The sequence below is a fragment of the Chiloscyllium plagiosum genome, chromosome 23, assembly GCF_004010195.1.
Source record: "Chiloscyllium plagiosum isolate BGI_BamShark_2017 chromosome 23, ASM401019v2, whole genome shotgun sequence".
Lineage (NCBI taxonomy): Eukaryota > Metazoa > Chordata > Chondrichthyes > Orectolobiformes > Hemiscylliidae > Chiloscyllium > Chiloscyllium plagiosum.
The window spans coordinates 29103811-29126644 of record NC_057732.1 but is presented as its reverse complement, the minus strand read 5'-3'; the positions used below and the strand labels follow the sequence as shown (position 1 = coordinate 29126644).

Below are 22834 nucleotides of genomic sequence, written 5' to 3'. Positions count from 1 at the left end.
ACCACCGCACTATTTAACCTGGACAACGTGGGTCAGATTACCACAGCAGCGGCTTTGGATTTTGAAAATGGTGACATGGTATGAAGTACATCTTTATTACTGAATAATAGGAGTATCTTCAGCACAGTTATCTTATTACACTGAGCTTACAGGCCTCACTCACAGAGATCTCATTAGTTGATGTAATCCTGAGTTTTGTTCTTTGCCTTCAGCTTTTCTACGCTGTGGTATCTATTAATGACACGGGATCTCCAAGCCTCACTTGCACAGGCACAGTAACGATCACAATTACTGATGTAAATGATGAAGTTCCCATCATCAGGTACGTTAAATATTAAATCAGTTCTTGATTGCTTTAATGGTTCTTTGATTCACTAAACAGGAATCTCTCTCATTATTTTAGTCCCTGTCCATCAAGTACCTTAACCCCTTATGAGGAAGTGGCTGCTGGGACAACACTGATCACTTTATCTGCCTCAGATGGTGATAGCAATGACAACCTGACTTTCAGCTTTGCAGTCAATGAGCCTGCCTTTCAAATTACCCAAGGTAGGTGATACAATTGTTGTACTGAGTACAAAGAGTGATAATCCAATTAGCCAGAATATAATTGCAAGTGTTCCACTGAGGAACATTCATGCTTGCACTGGAGAGTCATCGATTGTGTATTCAGACAGCAGCCCAGAAAGTCTTCCACCAATCAGTATAATGAACGAGAATTAAAGAAAGCTTAATTTAAGGTTTAACGAGCTTAAAATAATTTTTTTTTCAAGTATCTGAAAATCAAAAGACAAGCTAAAAAGAAAATGCATTGGTAGCTGTGAGCAATCTTAAAACATTTAAAATTAATTTAACATTGTTTTGCAAAATCAACCTATATCAGTGACAGGGGAAAAATTGAATCAATAATGAAAAAACAAAATGCCAACTGATGCGGCATGAAAGCATATTCCATAGCTAATAACACATTGGAGCGTGGGTGATATGATGGAGGGATTTGAGAAGATTGAAGTAAATTACCGCCTGGCAATTAGTAGTTTTGTTATAGGCTCTGAGAATGAAGAGTGGACTATTTAAATCATTCTGTAAGTTGGAGATGAAGATTTAAATGTATTTAACATAGGCAATTTACTGAATAAAACAGCAGAAATCTAACCAAAAGCTTTCTATGATTCAGTTCTCATTCCCAGCTCGATACAGTTGAAGGGTGATTGTGTTAGGTCAGTGGGGAATGTGGAGCGGATAATTGGGAAGGAAGATGGACAGTTAGGACAGTTCAAGAGGGCAGTGCCGAGTTGGAGGGTTGGATCTGGGATTAAGTTGTGGGGAGGGAAGATGAGGAAAGTAGTGAAATCCACATTGATCCCGTGTGGTTGTAGGGTCCCAAGGCAGAAGATGAGATGTTCTTACTCCGATGTCAGGTGGCTAGAATTCGGCGGTGGAAGAGGTCCAGCTCTTGCATGTCCTTGGCAGAGTTGGATGGGGAATTGAAGTGTTCGGCTACTGGGCAGTGGGGTTGTTTAGTGCTTGTGTCCCAGAGATGTTCTCTGAAATGTCAAGTTGGTGTCCTATCTCCCCAATGTAGAGGAGAACACACTGAGAGCAGTGGACACAATGGATTAAGTGTGTGCGGGTGCAGGAAAATCTCTGTCAGATGTGGAAGGATCCTTTGGGGCTCTGCATGGAGGTGAGGGGGGAGGTGTAGGTTCAGGTTTTACACCTCTTGCGGTGACAAGGGAAGGTGCTGGGAGTGAAGGGAGAGAAATAGATATGTAGGAGATATGAATGACGACATGAATTTAAAAATAGAAGAAAATGTCTCACATATGGATTAAACTCCAAGACTTGTGGACTGGCCAATCACTGGAAAAACATGTGGAAGAATGATGTAGATGAGTTTCCAGAGATAAGGCAACAGAGTGAATAGAAGCAAAATAAATCATACCCTCGAAGATACTCATGCGTTTGAAGATACAATAGGCAGAGGAACCACACAAATGCATAAAATGTCTGGATACAACAGTTTCGAAAAAAGAAATGTATACAACTTTTTGGATCAGAAGAAGGTAAGAAATAAACCACAATGATAATTCTGAAGGTGACAGTTGATACCAGAGCACAGAGTAACAACATCCCACTCAAACTGTACTAGAGGGTATTTCCTGAAACTTTAAAAGAAAATAGTTCTCCAGGGAAAGGTGTTCTAAAACTGAAGGAAATCATGCTGATAGTATACTGAAACTGAGATTCAACGACAAGGAACAACTTAAATCAGGGGAACACAAAAAAAATAATATTAACTGTATATTCAACAGCACTGAAACTGATGGTGCTGCTATACTGGGCTTGAACAGTTGTGAAGAGCTGAAGACTGTTTCAGTAAACCATGAGATAAAGAAGGCAACACTGAAGATTAAAGAGAATACACTCATTGAGACACACTTTCCAAGCAGATGCAAAGAAGATTGAGAGATGGAAGAAGCTAGGGTTTTGCAGAATCACAAAGCTAACACATTTGACAAATTCAATCACAGTGAGAGACAATCCAAATAGACAGCCACGAATTTGCCTGAATCAGAAAGATCTTAACCAAGACAGAAAGCAGGATCATGTCCCTACTCCCAACACTGAAAGTGATTTCACCATGGACAAAAGTTTTTAGCAAACCTGTTACTTGGAATGGCTAGTGGAAAGTAAAGTGAGATGACAAATTTTCACTGTTGATACTTGCGTTCTGGACCAGGCCATACCCCCTCAATACATTTGAAGAAGGTAGCCCAGACCCTAACTTTGCTGGTTGTTTTAAGCAGGTGTAACATTGATATTCCAGGAGTGAAACAGCTGGTCAAACTACTGAGTTTTACACAAAACAGAATTTATTGACAAGATTACCGAATGAAACACAAACGAAAGAGAACAGAATAGCGTAACCTAACTGAAAACCAAACAGATTATACCCACCTAATCACACTTCCAAATATTTACAATAATCCCAATAAAGACCCCTTGGCACAAAAGGTAAAATCAAGCCCAGAGTCTTACAGGAGGAATGTCAGTGAGAGAGGAGGATCGGCCTAGATCTATCTTCACTGGGTCCAGCAGCTTCACCACCGACTGACTGCTCTCAGTGAATAGTCAGATGGATCCAGAGAAAAGCTGAGCTGGGAGAACTGGCCACTCCCCTTTCATTGTACAAGCTTTTTATGAAAATTGAAAGCCTTTTGTCTGAGGCAGTATCTGTTAGCAATAATCAAATTGAACCTAAAACCCACCAAAGCCCTTTTGGCCTTAAAGTGATCCAGGATACAGTGCAACAAAAAAAGGACACATCATGAAGGAGATGCAAAACAGCAGTCTGCACAACAGGTGTAGGGTATAGATAGAAAAGACTATGATAGCCAATTACATGAGATCTTGGAGAAAACATCTACAGTAGGAATTTGAGATCAAGTCAAACACAAATTCAATTTGAAACTGACAAAATGCAAGTTGCTCAAAATAATATTCACACTTGACAGAGTCAAGCTGAGTCCTGAAAAAAATCATGACTACCTTGCGGTGGAAGTTTGAAAAGATACAAAAGCATAGAGGCGTTACTTTGACATGTATCATGGCCCAAGCAAACATGCAGGAGCTTTGAGAAAAGATGTACAGTACCAATCAATACAGTCATATGACAGGATGTTCAACAAACTCAAAATGGCAATTGACAAGAAGTCAGGTCTGTCACTCTAGCTGTTATTACAGCGACCTATTTAGTGATTTTTATAGACTTGAGTTTGAAGGAATGTGGAGATAAATGGGTTTTTTTTTAAAAAGATCAATTAAAGGTCAGTAAAACTTTGTTCTTAAACAAGGCATTTCTTCAAAAACCATATGGGTTCAGATAATTGCTCATTTTCATTGTTTGACCTGACTTATTAATGATTGGATTTAGTGGCTGGTCTGTTTGAATAGTGTTTTGCAGTGTGGTGATGGTTTTCAATTTCAGTTAGGGAAACTTGCTGAAAGAAAAGAGCTACTGCATTTGCATTTCCTGTTCCAGAATCACCTTTGTGGTGAAAGCAGCCCAAAACCTGATTTTCCTCTTAAAGATTTCTTGATATGTTTCATGAGCAAACTGCATCTACCAAGATTCCAGCAATTACTGGTTTTGTTGGTAATGTCCATCTACATGAGCCAGGTTGCCAGACTTATTGTTAACTGAACATTGCACACTTTATCTTTTCTTAGCCTTTTAGCATTGGAGTCCAGAAACATCCTGTAAGTGGATTGGAGAAGTGCCAGGAGGGTTCATCGAGGCTTGCACATGTCAGATACCAATGTCCTTCAACATGGGGTGTGTGCAGCAGTTAATGTCCATGGTGTGTGCCCTGAGATATTGGCGCCTGCTGTCCAACATGGAGGCCTGTCAGAGCAAACAGGGAGCTGAATTTGTCGGGTCCCTATTCTGATTTCCATGTCGAGTTTTCTCAACATCAAATGTGTTTCGTGAGCTTGGTAAGATAGAAAGCTGAATATTAATCAGGCAATTTCGGGCATCAAAAAGGCATTTAACAACTAATGATTGCTTTTAATTGGCAGGTCTTGGCTGCCTAGCAAGAATCTTGCCATGCCATCTTGTGAATAAAGATAGAGATGCTCCCAAAATTGAGACACACATTGTCAGACTACTTGTCCAATTCTGCCACAAATCCCTCCATAGCATGTTTTTCAGACCCCCTAGAAGATCGTGCCTATGGTGTCTATAACTATTATATGCCAGGAGTGAAACACAGGGCAGAAAGAGGATGTAACAGCTACTAAACCAGATCATGGAATATTGTGGGTGTTGAGTTTTTCACATAATTAAAAATCGTGTCTCATAATCACAAACTACACTTCAAAGTGCCATTTTATCCTGAAGATGAAAGAACAATCATTTCAATGGTATGAGTCCTTTTGTCAAGCAAGAGTTTCCTGGAAGATTAAAAAATGACAATGGAACCTAGTTTACATCCAACAAATTTAAATAATTCACTGAACAAAAAGTTTCAACTTCATCATCTCATCACCACATCACCCTTGGAGACAAGGGTTTGTAGAATGACACATCCAGATTGCCAAAGGGGCCCTTGTGAAATGCTGAGGCCAAGGAAGACCCAATCCTTGTCTGACTGTCACTCCAATTCATACCTCTCAAGGCCAACATGAAAACACCTTCAGAGCTGTTGAATGAAAAACAAAGTCAGACTCACGTGCCAATCAAAACACATCTTCCAAGTGACTAGGAGAAACTGAGGCAGCAATTCGCTGAAGACAGGGATGAAGAAGTTAGCACTTCATACTTGCTAAATCACTATTTGAGCTGCTATAACAGCAATGTACACAGTTACAGATTTCAATCATGAAAATATGGAGTTCTGCAAATTATGTTGCTGAAGCTAAGGACCCAAGGTCATACATTATTGAGACTGTAACCAAGAAGGAAATGAGAAGAAATAATAGAATCAACATTTGACCTACACATGAGCTGGAAAACAAGGAAGACAATCAACAAAGCACAGGAAGCACCACTGTCCAGGGTAATAACATTAACAGCAGAAAGCATGTCTCCTGCAGCACGAGGTGCAACACACACACATCACCTGCACAGCTTGCCAATTCCTCACTGAGAACAATGGATACTAAATCTCCAAGGTGGAAGACGATAAAAAATTCCATGAATAATACCTGCAGAGGAAAATATGTGCCAAAAAAACACTCTAAACAGGGGTTTATTTATTTTAAAACAAAAGTTAATTGTTGATCTTCTTTATTTTAGACAAGTTAATGACTGGAACAGTCATAGTGAGAGGAAGTATTATGTTTTAAAGGAAGAGGGATATTATACTTTGCTAAATAGTCGTTTAAGTGTGAGGAGCTAATTAGTCAGGAATCAGTTGTCTGTGTATTTGTTTCCAATGGACAACATTCATGGCTGCACTGAAGAGCCAGCTATTGTGTCACCCAACACCAGCCTTTGAAATCTTCTACCAAGCAGAATGGAAATTTACAATTTAGCAAAGTGATCAAAGCTTTCCAATTCAACCTAGGATGTGATTAGTTTAAACACCTGGAATACAGAAGACAATCAGGATCCACATAACTGTGGGAACACAATATCCTAGTCTGCCCTCTAATGTTTACTTCAGTAATTGAATCTGTGTTTCTGATGTTTTCCTACACAGATTTTTGTTATTTCTATGTGTACTGTTTATCTTAATTCAATGCTGTATATCAATGGATGTGTGTCATACCGCGCTCAGCTTTTGTTAGTTTTTAAACATTTTTTTTGTAGTTTTTTTTTGCTTTCTGGTACTTTTCTGTATTGCAATATATGTTATTAATATCTTGTGATAATTTGTTTGCATCTACTTTGCCATTTGATATGTTGCTTTCTGTTCATTCTTCACTATTATGTGATGGAGTGTAATCCAGATTAATATGTTACATGCTGCACAACACAGACCTTAACAGGCAGCTGCATAAAAAATCATATCCAGACAACAGTGATGTAAAATGTGGAAGTTCAAGTTACAGGGCTCTGATGTGTTTGTCTTCATGAGAGAGTTTAATATATCCTAATAACAGAGCAATGCATTTCACTTTCATGTTTGAGATGTAAATAGTAATTGGTTAGATGGTTAATCACTAAGTGTTGGTCTTGCTAATAATACATTGCAGTTAATGTATCAAACAGATGTGAAATAAATTTTGCATAATACTGATTTTACTAATACCTTTCAAAGATAATGTTTGAGGATATTATGTAAGACATTACTTTCGCTATTTCTATAGATTTATCCATTGTTCTTTTTCAACTTGGGTCAGTATATGCAGAGCTGAAAGAAATGTATCAACATTTTATCTTTATTAAACATATCTGTTCATATGTAAAGAATTAACCAATATAATTTTAGTAGTTAAAATAGGTACTTTTCTTAAATGATATTTACATAGACTTTATTCCTCCCACACTATCCGTCTATTGCTCTTTACTGCTCATTGATTATATCTATTAGCTGTGTCAAATTAATTGATAATGTCCAGTGAGAAAATATTATTTGCCTCAGCCACATTTCATTTAAACAGATGACTTTTTTGTCTTTCAGCTGGAAACACTGCAATAATCAGCAATTCCTTCACACTGGACTATGACAATGGGTCTACTGCTACATTCTATACATTATATGTGGTAGTTACAGACCTGGGTGGTAACCAAGCAATATGCAACCTGAATGTTTCGCTGATTCCGGTCAACGAAAGTCCAATATGTGATGCTGTATTTACAGCAGGCACAGGTGAATTATTTCAATTTTTAGCCTTGTCCTAAATTGGATAGCGATTGCAAAGAAATAGCTTTTTCACTCATAGCAAATTCTTTTCATTTAATGTCACTCCTCATTCACCAATTATCAATTTAGAGTGCAGGTAGATCTTTCCATTGGTGGTGTGGTAATGTGGCAGCCGTTTTGACAGATAACAGGTCGAAGAGAGTAGAAAATCTGCTCCTTTGGAGCAAATACAATTTCTCCCATGGTACGTTGCTGTAATAGCTAGAGTTCTATCCAATTAAGACTATAGCGCTTTTCAAGAGCAACAATGGGATGACAACATGCTGGCCTAGCATGGAATGTCTACACCCTAAAATGAGCTGTTGGTGTCTCAGAGGAAGAGTCCTTAAATAAAATAGCATCAACATGTTAGGATAGGAAAATGAAGTTAAATATTTCAGCAATGGTTGGTACTCCACAGGAACTTCGAGGAGAAAGTGAGGACTGCAGATGCTGGAGATCAGAGCTGAAAATGTGTTGCTAGAAAAGCGCAGCAGGTCAGGCAGCATCCAGGGAACAGGAGAATCGACGTTTCGGGCATAAGCCCTTCTTCAGGAATTCCTGAAGAAGGGCTTATGCCCGAAACGTCGATTCTCCTGTTCCTTGGATGCTGTCTGACCTGCTGCGCTTTTCCAGCAACACATTTTCAACTCCACAGAAACTTGTATGACAGACATATTAGAAAGACTCTCATATTAATTATCTAATCCAGTGCCATTTTTTGGGAGTATGCGATTACAAATTAAACATTACTGACTGTGCATTCCCAGGGATCAGTATATCTGGCAACAAAAAGGCAACATGGACTGCCTGGCAGACAGGATAATTGTTTTTTCAGCATTGCTCGTGGGCCCGAAAGAGCAGAAGTTCTTCCACTTTACAAACTCTCCGTCTCCCTCCACAACTGCTCCAGCCTCCCACAATCTATACCAGCCTCTTCACTTCCATGTTAACAGTCATGCACTGTCAGAACCAACTCTATATCTTCACTAATTGCCAACTGTTATTATCCCTACAGTTCTCTGTAGTATCTGGTACAGGTGATCACCAGTCTTCAAAAACATAGCAGTGAAATAATGCAGGTGCTAAAACTCTGAAGTGAAAACAAACTCTGAAGCTGCCATGTATTTCTAGCACTTTTTGTTTTTCCATAAAAATGACGTACCATTCTTCAGTATCCCCGAGTATTGGATTTCATGATGCCATAAATTATTTAACTAGATTAGATTAGATTAGAATTCCTACGGAGTGGAAACAGGCCCTTCAGCACATCAAGTACACACCGACACTCCGAAGAATAGCCCAGCCAGACCCATTCCCCTACATTTACCCCTGACTAATGTACCTAACACTACGGGCAATTTAGCATGGCCAATTCACCTGACCTGCACATCTTTGGACTGTGTGGGGAAACCGGAGCACCCAGAGGAAACCCATGCAGACTCAGGGAGAATATGTAAGCTCCACACAGGCAGTCATCCAAGGTTGGAATCGAACTCGGGTCTCTGGCGCAGTGAGGCAGCACAGCTAAGAAGAAATTATTGAAAAGAAATACAATTATGTATCCAATCTTCAACTCTTCATATTCATAGCAATTACAATACAATTACTTTTTTATGCATTGGGAATACAAAATGAAATACATTGCTCAAACTTTTGAAACTTTATTAATGTGTCTGAAATTTATTAATGTGATGAACTAATTTACTTCCATTGGTATGATATTTCATACATCAACAAAACGCTGTTTACATTAACCAAATTTCCTTTGGTACAGGACCATCTGTCACTATTCCAGAGACTATTTCTATTGGTGCTTCTGTCTATAAGATAACTGCATCAGATCCTGATGGAAATACATTAGATGTAAGTCGTTCTTCCAATGAAACAGCATTTCTGACCTTGGTTATATTCAAGACATGCAAGCAATGCTTTTACCCTCAGTGAGAAATTGTAACAATTGCATGTGTATGATGGGTTTTGCAAGGAATTACAGATTATTGTCAAATCACAGTGGAAACCCTGAAGAGATATCTAGGTCCCTACCTTGATCAAAGGCACAGTGTTCTCATAGTTGAGCCAAAATACATTCTGGATAATAGATTGCTAAGTAGTTATTGGTGGAGTATTGTCAATCAGAGGAGCGAGTCCACCTTTTCTTTTGGAGTTAATGGTTCTCTATGCATTCTTCCTCCCAATCTGCCTCCTTCTCTCTCCCTTCTTGATCCATCTCCAGTCCTCTGTTTTCATGCCCTTCATTCACCATCAGCTTATTTCCATTCCTCAGCTTAAACATTTCATCTCATTCTTCATTCTCCTTCTCATTATCCGCAGTCTAACTCATTGCACACCTCCTTCATAGTATTGCTTTCCCCTTTCATATCGATTCACTTTCCTACTCACCATCTCATTCATACCATTCCTTTACTCATCTCCTTACTCATCCCCTCTTTTATTCTCTTCCTCTCTCCCACATGGCTTCACCACTCTAACTGCTTTTATTTCACTCTCTTGGTTCACACTTTTCCCAGTTACTTCCCCATGTATAACCTTGCTAGATCAAAACAGAGCACAAGCTCTTCCTATTTCCTGTAGATCAAAACATTAGGATTAGCATCACTTTGGAGATTATTATACAATATCCAGATCAAGGACACTGATAAATAGATCAAATCCGAATCTTGAACCAATGACATTTAAATTTCCTTTATTCCACTGCAAAAAATTATAATTGAACCATGAGAAAAATGACTTTACCTTAGGAATTGAATATTGGAATGACAGAAATACAATGTTCTGTTTTTTTTTAAGTATTCTTTTCTGCCGAGCTCCTCCACCAACACCACCGCACTATTTAACCTGGACAACTTGGGTCTAATTACCACAGCAGCTACTTTGGATTTTGAAAATGGTGACATGGTATGAAGTACATCTTTATTACTGAATAATAGGAGTATCTTCAGCACAGTTATCTTATTACACTGAGCTTACAGGCCTCACTCACAGAGATCTCATTAGTTGATGTAATCCTGAGTTTTGTTCTTTGCCTTCAGCTTTTCTACGCTGTGGTATCTATTAATGACACGGGATCTCCAAGCCTCTCTTGCACAGGCACAGTAACGATCACAATTACTGATGTAAATGATGAAGTTCCCATCATCAGGTACGTTAAACATCATGTTAAGACAAGATCAATTGTCGTTTGCACGAATAGTTCTTTGATTTATTAAATAGGAATCTATCTCATATTTTCAGTCCCTGTCCATCTAGTACCTTAACCCCTTATGAAGGAATGGCTGCTGGGACAACACTGATCACTTTATCTGCCTCAGATGGTGATATCAATGACAACCTGACTTTCAGCTTTGCAGTCAATGAGCCTGCCTTTCAAATTACCCAAGGTAGGAACAGAGTTAACGATTGCAAGTTACACAGTGCATTATCCTGATGAGATTTTGTATACCTTTCTTTTAACTGTATTACAGTGGTGTCAATATTTTTCTCCATTTTTTTCCTGGCTTCTGGGTGTTTCCTTTTATTACAATTTATTTCCTGTTTTCGCATATCTGATTCTTTACCTGGATCTGAGAATGTGATGTCTATATAGAGATTTATGTATCTATGAATGTGCTTTTCTGTCCACTGGATTGTGAAAATCTGGCTCAGGCTTTGCATGGATTATAAAAATGTAACATTTACTGTGGGACATCTTAAGTTGTTGGTTAAAAAGGTCAGCATAGAATGAGGAAAGCGATAAAATATCAGGTGAGCTCACTTAGCTAGAGAATGATGTCTGCAATCCTTGCTAAAATGGCAGCTTAGAGAGATGTGTGTTTTTTAAGCAACCTGCTCAGAGATCTTATTACTCATCCCTGGAGCAGGTAGGAGTTGGACCCAGTACTCCTGGCTCAGAGAGAGGGCCACCATCACTCTACCACAAAAGCTATAATGTTTTGTTTCGAATCCTGGAATTAAACCTTGAACATCTGCTAAAATATCACAATTTCTTCTTTGATCAGATAAAGTAAATGAGGGATAATTAATAAAATCCAGTTTTAGGGATAAATCAGAGGATGGATGGATCTTAGTAAGACTCCCTATATTCAATTTGCCTGGGAGCTGATATGAGTTGTAACTTGGTTTATTGGTCAGAGTACTGGGTATAGGCATTGGGAGGTCATGTTGCAGCTGTACAGAATATTGGTTAGGCCACTTTTGGAATATTGCTTGCAATTTTGTTCTCCTTCCTAGCGGAAGGATGTTGTGAAACTTAAGAGGGTTCAGAGAAGATTTACAAGGATTTTACCTGGATGGAGGATTTGAGCAATAGGGAGAGGTTGAATAGGCTGGGGCTGTTTTCCATGGAGCGTAGGAGGCTTTAGGGTAACCTAATAGAGGTTTATAAAGTCATGAGGGACATGGATAGGATATACATTCTTTTCCCTGGGGTGGGGAAGTCCAGAACTAGAGGGTGAGAAGGGGAAAGACATAAAAGAGACCTGAGGGACAACTTTTTTATGCAGAGGTAGGTGTGTACAGAATGCGTTGCCAGAGGAAGTGGAGAAGGTTGGTACAATTGCAACATTTGAAAGGCATTTGGATGGGTATATGAATAGGAAGGGTTTGGAGGGATATGGGCCAGGTACTGGCAGGTGGAACTAGATTAGGCTGGGATATCTGGTCGACATGGGCGAGTTGGATTGAAGGGTCTGTTTCCGTGCTGTACATCTCTATGAATCTATGACTCTATGGTTCTCATATGGTTTGTAGCTCACTGAGAGAAATTAGCTAAATTTAATGACAATTAGAGAGATGTGTCCTGTTAAGATCAGTATCACATTAACTTCACCCTGTGGAAGACATGTGAAACTTAATCTCAGTTTGAATCTTGAAGAACAGATGTTTGTTTTGAAGTGAATGGGAGAGTCTAAAGAATGTCTCTGTTGGCATTCATTTGAGTGGGAGATATTTTGTGTAGTCACTGGGATCGAAAATTGGCATATTGAACTGTGCATATGTTTATTGTATGAAAAACCTTAAACTGGACGAGGCTTTAACAGGATAACTGAAGTTATGGTCCAGAAGGAACAAGGCCACTAGGTGTTCTAGGATAATCTTTCTTAGTTACAGTAAGAGCAGTTAGAAAGTTCACAAATTGATTGGCTCAAGGGAAATGGTCTAAGTTGTTGTGAAAGGCTAATAACACCTTTCTGATTGATGGAGAATTGTAATTATTGATTGGGTGTTAAAAGGAGCTCATATTCAGGAGTAACAAGAAGCAAGAGACAGACTGACACAAGGAGGCAGCAGCAAATAGTATAACTGGAGGGAGACAATGTGAAAGAAAGTGTGCAGCAAGTGTAGAGGGTGCATCTCCAGCAGTGAAAATGGCTGGAAGTTCTGGCAGTTAGGGTAGACTGTAAAATTGATGAAGGAGCAGCGCTCTGAAAGGTAGTCCTTCCAAATAAACCTGTTGAAATATAATCTGGTGTGGTGTGATTTTTAACTTTGTACACCCCAGTCCAACACTGGCTCTTCCAAATCATTACTGTAAAATTAAGCATATATTTTTAAAGTTGTAGGGAAGATTGTTAAGTCAAGACACTAAAGGAGCAGCCTGAGGATCCAAGAAAACTTAGACATTCTGAAACCCAAGGAGAGACTGACCAACATGCATTGATCTTCTGCATTACCTCATGCCTCAACTGACAGAATATTAAATACTTTTTTTCATTATCCTATATAATGTGATCATGTGCCCTTTAAGTTAGTGAATTATCCCTTTTGCAAGAATAATTGTCGATAATGAGGTTTGACGTTAAACCCAAAAATAAATCCCAACAGCATGGTCATGTCATATTGGAAAAAGGAAGTAACCAGAAGAGTACCTTGGAAATATATAATAAAATAACAAGTACTGAGCCTTTCATGTTCAGGAGAAGGTAAATGAAAGCTTTATCCTGAGAATAACTGGAGCTAAAGAAAATTCTCCATGGACAGTGACATGCAAATGGACCATTAGATAGTCCCGACAGAAGTAAATAGTTTTAATGTTGTTGTATTTTCTAAGAACAGTTTTGAGTCAAGTAAGAAGTAAACCTGGTGCATTGTATACACAGGATTAAACTGTATTGTTAATCATGTACGACTGATTAATGTTTTGTATATAACAAGATTTTATTCTTTTTGTTTACTTGATGGGTAAAAAAGGTGCTTCGATTTCATTTTTAAATACCTACAGTCCTTAGCTGGATTGTAACAAAAATGACATGATTACCTCACAGATCTTTTTCAATGTGAACTCTACTGATTGGTCTGACGTCATGTGTTCATACATTACTATATAACTGTCTTCGATTTGAGTTTCTTCAGTTTTTTATATTTATTCTTTTTATGCAGTGCTTTATTTTATTATATTGTTGTATTTGTTAATGCATTTTTGCCCTAAGAATAGTTGTTTGTCGTTATTTTACCATTTGATGTTAGGTTGTTCTTAATTTGCTCATTAATGAATAAGAGATGAAACCAGGTCAATTCAAAGCACAGTCCTTTATCAGGAGGGATCACATATGAACATTTGCAGACCATTAGTAACTTAAGAGGAACTTCAGCTGCTTTCCCTGGGTGGCAAATTTGTTCACCTTGCCAAGACAAACAGTACCCGGTTATCAAAAAAAAATTGCATTTCTCTATCATGTTACATTTTATTCTCCCCCCAATGTATGTGCATTTTTCCTCACTATGCGTCACTTCAGGCCAGGGCTATCCGCAATTTCAAACCCTCATGTGATAGTGTTCAGCAAGAATATATTGTTTGTCTGTGGTATATTTGGTAAAAATAAATGTCTATTTTGCCTTTCAGTTGGAAACACTGCAATAATCAGCAATACATTAATACTGGACTATGACAGTACGTCTACTGCTACCTTCTATACCTTAGATGTGATTGTTACAGACCTCGGAGGGAACCAAGCAATGTGCAAACTGAATGTTTCATTAATTTCAGTGAATGAATCTCCAATATGTGATCCTGTATTTACAGCAGGGACAGGTGAAGATATTTAGATTATTAATCTGTATTGAAGTGGTAGCAGTGAAATAGATTTCTCTTGATTAGCAAATTCTGCAACTCCTGTTTTAATTCATGATTCACTAATCAATGCATTGTAATCTATCACTGGGGATGTGGTGATGTGGCAGCTATTTTTGCACACAACACCAACAGGTAGAGCTCAGTGAAAAATTTGCCATGTTGGACTATGTAGTCTATTCGCTGTGACCCGCATGCTATGTTAATGTTTTGCTCGAGTTCTATCCAAATCAAGGCATTATTCAGTCATCTCGAAAAGGCTGGGACATTGGAGAACTCTTGTCAGTATTTGAGGGTACATTTAGGAGTCAATTATCTGCTGCAATTATCTGAACTCAAGAGGACCTCAGGTCTAAGACTGGACTGCAAAATTCTCATGCTAGTTACCCAGCTTTATTTTTTGGGAATGTGAAATAATAAACTTAATGATTGCCCATCTGATATCCCAGGGCTCAGAAAGACTGGCATATTTGTGGACGGTACGGTGGCACAGTGGTTAGCACTGCTGCCTCACAGCGCCAGAGACCCGGGTTCAATTCCCGCCTCAGGCGACTGACTGTGTGGAGTTTGCACGTTCTCCCCGTGTCTGCGTGGGTTTCCTCCGGGTGCTCCGGTTTCCTCCCACAGTCCAAAGATGTGCAGGTCAGGTGAATTGGCCATGCTAAATTGCCCGTAGTGTTAGGTAAGGGGTAAATGTAGGCGTATGGGTGGGTTGCGCTTCGGCGGGTTGGTGTGGACTTGTTGGGCCGAAGGGCCTGTTTCCACACTGTAAGTAATGTAAAAAAAAATGTAATATTCAGAACGTGGAACAAGTAGCTAAGTGTTTTTCCAGCATTGACTGTGGCCAAACTATACACGATGCCCACCAACCCACAGTTTGTTTGTCAGGGGTAGTCCCCTAGTGGTGCCAGCTGAAGCCATCAAGCTGACGTAGACCAACTTTCAAAAACCATGCATGCTCCTCTGCTTCCTCATCCAATGCTTGATTTTTCAAATAGATTTTCATGAAGACAGTGATTTACTGGATGTCAGGAATGTAAAAAAAAATGCAAAAACTTCAGCTCTCAGTGAGTCACTGGTCAATATATGCATTGGGATTCCTACAGACACAGTCTTTAAAATTAGCCTTATTGACAACTCAGAAAGAGGGTCCCAGCAATTTGCTACAAGCTGAAATGGGGCACATCAAAGCCATCCTGCATGATAATAGCTACCTGATTGGATCATTTCTCACTACATATTGTGCAAACTCATGAACAGGAGTAACTAAGATATCTCAGAAATCTAAACACCAACTGAAGGTAACCATTTCCCACACTAGTATGCAGTAACAAGTCGAGTGGTGTTTACCACTAACATGATGTTGCCATCAAGCCAAAAAGACATTCTGCTTATCACACAGAGGAGGAATGTGGTACATGAAATTGTATGCTGGTATATATTGTAGGCCATATGTTCAAAACATTGGTGGATGATATTAAACAAAATATTCCTTGAATTCTTTCAAATACCCAACCAGTCTGTGTTTGCAAGATTTGAAACATCGCTAACACTAGTTGTGATTCCATGTTTGGACCACTATTTCTGCGATTAATCCTGAGTGAACTAGGAATTATGCTGATGACCAATTTAAGATTGTCAGTTAAGCTTGTTGCATGGCACATTGAAGGTGAGTCTGTTAATACACAGGGTCCTGTTCATTGCAGAGGAAAAAGCATGGACATAACTTTTGCCTGTTTTAATTTAACAAAACAGGTAACAGTCATTGTCTGGTTCATTTATTACTGCAATGTAAAAGCTAAACAGCATCAAACTGTCTGGTTTAACATTTAAACAAAATTGGGCAGCAAACTGTAAGGCATCATCAATTTTGTGGAGAAAGTGAGGTCTGCAGATGCTGGAGATCAGAGCTGAAAATGTGTTGCTGGAAAAGCGCAGCAGGTCAGGCAGCATCCAGGGAACAGGAGAATCGACGTTTCGGGCATAAGCCCTTCTTCCTGAAGAAGGGCTTATGCCCGAAACGTCGATTCTCCTGTTCCCTGGATGCTGCCTGACCTGCTGCGCTTTTCCAGCAACACATTTTCATCATCAATTTTGTGCATACTCCTAAGCAATATCTCTATCAGATTCTGCTTGCCAACCAATCAGTACTCTCTTCTCATACAGTGGAAACCGGTTATTTTCTGTTTTTATTGGTAATTCTTGCAAATTGTTTTGAATCAAAGATGAAAACTTTCAATAAGGTGTAATTTTGCAGCAACACTCAAGCTCTACATTTCCAAAAGACTACATTGATGTGATGAGGGCAATTGCCACACATTTACCAGTTGCATTGAGAATAATACCAACAATTACCAACAAATCTCTGAATAAACCATCAAAAGAATTAAACATTGGTATTTTTGAAACATGATCTAATTTACTACCATTGGCACATACATTTTTGTATCAATTTAATATCTTAACCCAAAACATGTTTCATTTGATACAGGACCATTTGTCACAATCGCAGAGACTGTTGTTGTTGGTACTCCTGTCCATAAGTTAACTGCATCTGATCCTGATGGAGATACATTACAAGTAAGTTCTCGTTATCTAATGACAAGTTGTTTTTGATTGTAGTTGAGCTGAAAACATGCAATCAAAGTTTTCGCCCACAAACGGTTTTCCCTGGAGCTTTGGAGGCTAAGGGGCGACCTTATAAAGGTTTATAAAATCATGAGGGACATGGATAGGGTAAATAAACAAAGTCTTTTTTCTGCGTTAGAGGAGCCCGGAGTTAAAGGACATAGGTTTAAGGTGAAAGGTAAAAGGTAAAAGACTTAAAAGGGACCTAAGGGGCAACTTTTTCATGCAAATGATGGTCCGTGTATTGAATAAGCTGCCAGAGGAAGTGGTGGAGGATGGTCAAATTCCAAAATTTGAAAGGCATCTGGATGGATAGGAAGGATTTGGAGGGTTTTGGGCCAAGTGCTGGCACATGGACAAAATTAGGTTAGGATATCTTGTTGGCAGGGAATGGTTGGATTGAAGGGTCTGTTTCCAAGCTGTATATCTCTATGACTCTATTTTTATATTTTAGTCCTTGTGATAATGGTATACATATGATGGTCGTTTGTAGGGATAGCCGGAGAGAGAGGTCAAATGTGAAACAGTGATCATATAGAATCAAACCTCTCTCCATATTTATATCTACAGTATTAATGTGGTTCATTTATCAATGTACTGTTTAGAGGCTATTTGATGGTGGGGTCTTGATTGTTGGCGCAGTTCATTGTAACTTCAACTTCTGACCTTGCCTTCACCTTCCGTCTCTCATTTCCCTTTCTAAATGACTCCCCCACTATTTTTTTAGATCAGAGTGGTGCTGGAAAAACACAGCAGGTCAGGCAGCGTCCGAGGAGCAGAATGCCTCTGTTCCTGATGAAGGGCTTTTGCCCGAAACAGCGATTTTCCTGCTCCTCGGATGCTGCCTGACCTGCTGTGCTTTTCCAGCACCACTCTGATCTAAACTCTGGTTTCCAGCATCTGCAGTCCTCACTTTTGCCTCCCCTACTATCCCTAGTCATCTGCCTTTATTCATCTCATTATCACCTCTCTACTTCCTCCGATACCAGGATAATCACTTAACCTCTTTTCTCCATTCTCTTTCTCCCATTTCCAATTTTCCCTTGATTTCCCCACAGTTCCTTTGCCTTGATGGCTCAGTTTACTCACTTCCTTTCTTAGCTAACTTTCCACCTTCTTTTTGACATTAACTTCTGTCAATCAGGTTTTCTTCTCAGTCACTCCTTGTCCACTCTCCTGACTTCCTCTCTTCTTCAACATGTCTGTCTCTTTCCCTGATTTACCCTAACCCATTTGACTTCAATGAATTTTTCATACAGTAATCCAAGGACTTAAATACTACGTACAGTATTCACTTCCTATGTGAATTAGCACAAAGAATTACCTTGTAGATGGTCAATGTTTACCTTTCAGTTCATTAAAAAAGATCTAAGTAGGGCACTCACCAGATAACAGGAATCAAACCTGAAATTGGGAAGAAACTAGAATTCCAACTCCTTGTGTTTGAACTCAAAAAAATCAGATTCAAATAGGATAGAAAGTAAAATTTATCTCAACACCAACAAAAGAATCGAATATGACCTGACAGAAATATAATGTTCTCTTCTGTTTCAAGTATTCTTTTCTGCCGAGCTCCTCCACCAATACCACCGCACTATTTAACCTGGACAACGTGGGTCAGATTACCACAGCAGCTGCTTTGGATTTTGAAAATGGTGACATGGTATGAAATATATTTTTGCTATGAATAATGAGAATATCTCCAGCACAGATACATTACTCCACTCAATCTACAGACCTGTGACAGAGATCTCATTAATTGATGTAATCCTGAGTTTTGTTCTTTGCCTTCAGCTTTTCTACGCTGTGATATTTATTAATGACACAGGATCTCCAAGCCTCTCTTGCACAGGCACAGTAACGATCACAATTACTGATGTAAATGATGAAGTTCCCATCATCAGGTACATTAAATATTCTTACCATGTTGTCAAGACTAGTTCACATTTACACAGATTGTCCTTTGCTAACTAAATAGGAATACTTTGAACCTTTTCAGCTCCTGTCCATCAAGTACCTTAACCCCTAATGAAGAAATGGCTGCTGGGACAACATTGATCACTTTATCTGCTTCTGATGGTGATAGCAATGACAACCTGACTTTCAGCTTTGCAGTAAATGAACCTTCCTTTCAAATTTCCCAAGGTAAGAACACAATTAACTCTTGCAAATCATGCAGGACACTTGTCATGTTAAAACTCTGGATATAATTTTTGTGCCTTTTGTGTTAGTCTTCTTGGTTGCTACCTGTCCATGTGCTGTGATTTATTTTTAAGTCGGATGATTGTTTCTGTATTTGGAATATGGATTCTCTTATACTAGATCATAATGTTGTGTATCTATGCAAACCTCTCATTTTGTTTTTTATTGTATAGATCTTACATTTTGTTATTCAGTGTGACCTATTCTTATCAATATGCAAAATGTATGAGGATGATGAGTGAATTCACCCAAAAAACAAATTCCCATTCAATCTCAGGGGATGTCAGAGAAAACTTCTACAAAGGGCATGAATAGAACTTGGGAGAGGTGGCTCCTGCAATCACAGTGTTGCTTCCGTGTCTGTAATAAACACTGGACAGACATAGGCTGTGACTGGAGGAACAGCAAGTGGGTATGCACGAAAGAAAGAGAAGGAAATGGTTTGCTGACCAGAGCCTTCACTGTGGCGCCAAGATCGGGATGCCCAGACTGGGTAGCCATCTGTTAGGAGTTCCATCTCCTGTGTCTGTTTGAGAGTGTGCATCGACCAAGGTGCAAGAGAGAAAGAGGAGTAAGAAAGAAATCATGAGGATTGGTAGAGGTAGTGGTCAAAGAAACTGAAAGAGGCGTAAGGGGAAGATAAAGGCTAAAAGGTAATAAATAAGCGAGAAGGAGGTTGGAAGGTGAGAAACATCATGTGGAATGAGGGGAGCAGAAAGATGCTGTAAAGTTGAGATGCAGAGATTGCACATAGGGTACAGGGAAAGAGAAACACTGAAAGAGAAAGACAGTGTGTCAGGAAACAGGAGGCTGCACATGTGGTGGTGAGAGAGGGGATGCTGACACATAAGAGAAGATTACAAAGGAGAGAGAACCATTTTAAATGTGACAATAGAAGAGCAATGAAGAAATTCAGTATCAGGAAATATGAGATCCCCGAAGTAATTAATTAATTAATTTTAAAATGATTGTGGAATCTCTAGTTCAAGGCTGCATGTGTTCAAAAGGTACTATATGGGAATGGTGATGTGGATTCTACACTAATGACGATTCTGTCAATTGTTAAATTTAAATCTGTGGCAGTAAAAAGGGTAATAAGCACCTGGTTAAAATACTTAAACTTTATGCATATGAAATGGTAGCTTTGACTTCACTGGTCTGTGGAAGGAGTCATAGGGTCACATAGCATATAGACCCTTTGATCCAACTAGTCCATGCCAAACATAATCCCAATCTAAACTAGTCCCACCTGCCTGCTCCTGGCCCATATTCCTTCAAACCTTTCCTATTTATGTATCTGTCTAAATGTCGTTTAAATGTTGTAAGTGTAGCCACATCAATCACTTTCTCCGGAAGTTCATTCTATACACAAACCACCCTTGGTGTAAAAAAAAAGCCTCTCATGTATTTTTTAAATCTCTCTCCTCTCACCTTAAAAACGTATTCCCTAGTCTTAAAATCTTCCATCCTAGGGATAAGACAACTACCAATAACTCTATCCAAGACTCTCATTATTTTATAAACTTCTATCAGGGCACATTCTTTTATAAACTTCTATCAGGGCACTACGCTTCAGTAAAAATGTCCCAGCATATCGAGTTGTTCTTTATAATTAAACATTCCACACCAGGCAACATCCTGGTAAATCTCTTCTGAACCCTCTCTAGCTTAATAATATCCTTCCTGTTACTGGGCGACCAGAACTGGATATAATATTCCAGAAGGAAGCACATGGTGAGGATAGTGCAGGAAAGAGAGAGAGAGAGAAAGAAAAGAAAACCTGCACAGTTTCCACCTTTGCTGTTTGATTTCATGTATCGCTGGACATCAGAGTGCATCTGGGAAAATTAACAAACAGTGAATTCACAACTAATCTTGGAGGACCTGTTGGGCGAAGTTCACAGCACAGAATCAGATAAGTTATTTGTTGTTTTAAGTCTGTCCAAGAGAAAGGCTTCAGTAGTGAGTATACTGGGTTCTTTCTTGATTATATGTTTTTGGAGATAAATGTCTTGATTAAACTTAAAATATAAGCCATAGCTATTAATTTAACCTGGGGCAGTGTTTGTCGAGGAATAAGACGGTGTTATTTTCTGGGTCTGAAGATTGTGAAGGAGCAAAAATGGCCTTTGCAGTGATATATACTTCTTGTCAGATGTGGGAGTTTAAAGAGGGTTTCAGAGTTACTGCGGATTATATCTGCCATAAATGCTGTTGGATGCGAATCTTCTCAGATCGAGTGGATTGGTAGGAGAGACAGATAGAAGCAATGAGGAATTTGCAACAGCAACAGTATGTGATGGATGGCAGTTATAGGAAGGGGGGAAAGTCTCAGATACAGTCACATAGATGGGTTAACTCCAGGAAGGGAAGAGAGGTAGGCAGCTAGTGCAGGAGTCTTTTGTGGATATACCCATTTCAAACAGGTATGCTGTTTTGGAAAATGTAGGGGGTGATGGATTCTCAGGGGAACATAGCACGAAAAGCCAAGTTTCTGGCTCTAATGCAACGAAGGATATGCCGGCTTCCAAGAGATCAATTGTGTTATGGGATTCTGTAGTCAGAGGTACAGACGCTTCTGTGGCCAGCAGAGAAAAAGCAGAATGGTGTGTTGTTTCCCTGGTGCCAGGATCAAGGATGTCTCAGAGAGAGTGCAGAATGTTCCCACGGGAGAGGGGCCAGCAGGAGGTCATTGTCCACATTGGAACCAACAACATAGGAAGGGAAAAGTTTGAGATTCTGAAGGGAGATTACAGAGAGTTAGGCAGAAATTTAAAAAGGAGGTCCTCAAGGATAGTAATATCTGGATTACTCCCAGTGCTACGAGCTAGTGAGGGCAGGAATAGTGGGATAGAGCAGATGAATGCGTGGCTGAGGAGCTGGTGTATGGGAGAAGGATTCACATTTTTGGACAATTGGAATCTCCTTTGGGGTAGAAGTAACCTGTTGAAGAAGGACGAATTGCACCTAAATTGGAAGGGGACTAATATACTGGCAGGGAAATTTGCTAGAACTGCTTGGGAGAATTTAAACTAGTAAGGTGGGGGGGTGGGACCCAGGGAGATAGTGAGGAAAGAGATCAATCTGAGACTGGCACAGCTGAGAACAGAAGTGAGTCAAACAGTCAGGGCAGGCAGGGACAAGGTAGGTCTAATAAATTAAACTACATTTATTTCAATGCAAGGGGCCTAACAGGGAACGCAGATGATCTCAGGCATGGTTAGGAACATGGGACTGGGATATCATAGCAATTACAGAAACATGGCTCAGGGATGGGCAGGATTGGCAGCTTAATGTTCCAGGATACAAATGCTATAGGAAGGATAGAAAGGGGAGCAAGAGAGGAGGGGGAGTGTTATTTTTGATAAGGGATAGCATTACAGCTGTGCTGAGGGAGGATATTCCTGGAAATACATCCAGGGAAGTTATTTGGGTGGAACTGAGAAATAAGAAAGGGATGATAACCTTATTGGGATTGTATTATAGTCCCCCCAATAGTCAGAGGGAAATTGAGAAACAAACTTGTAAGGAGATCTCAGCTATCTGTAAGAATAATAGG

General features: G+C 39.4%; 1 protein-coding gene across 1 annotated transcript in view; it reads left to right on the top strand.

The window, feature by feature from the left end:
- Positions 1-22834, top strand: part of LOC122561461 (cadherin-23-like) — a 100527-nt gene that overhangs the window by 5279 nt on the left and 72414 nt on the right. The window contains exons 3-5 of the mRNA XM_043713203.1: positions 18629-18736; positions 18868-18977; positions 19073-19218. Of these exons, the coding sequence (XP_043569138.1) occupies positions 18629-18736; positions 18868-18977; positions 19073-19218 (364 nt within the window). The remainder of the gene's footprint in view (positions 1-18628; positions 18737-18867; positions 18978-19072; positions 19219-22834) is intronic.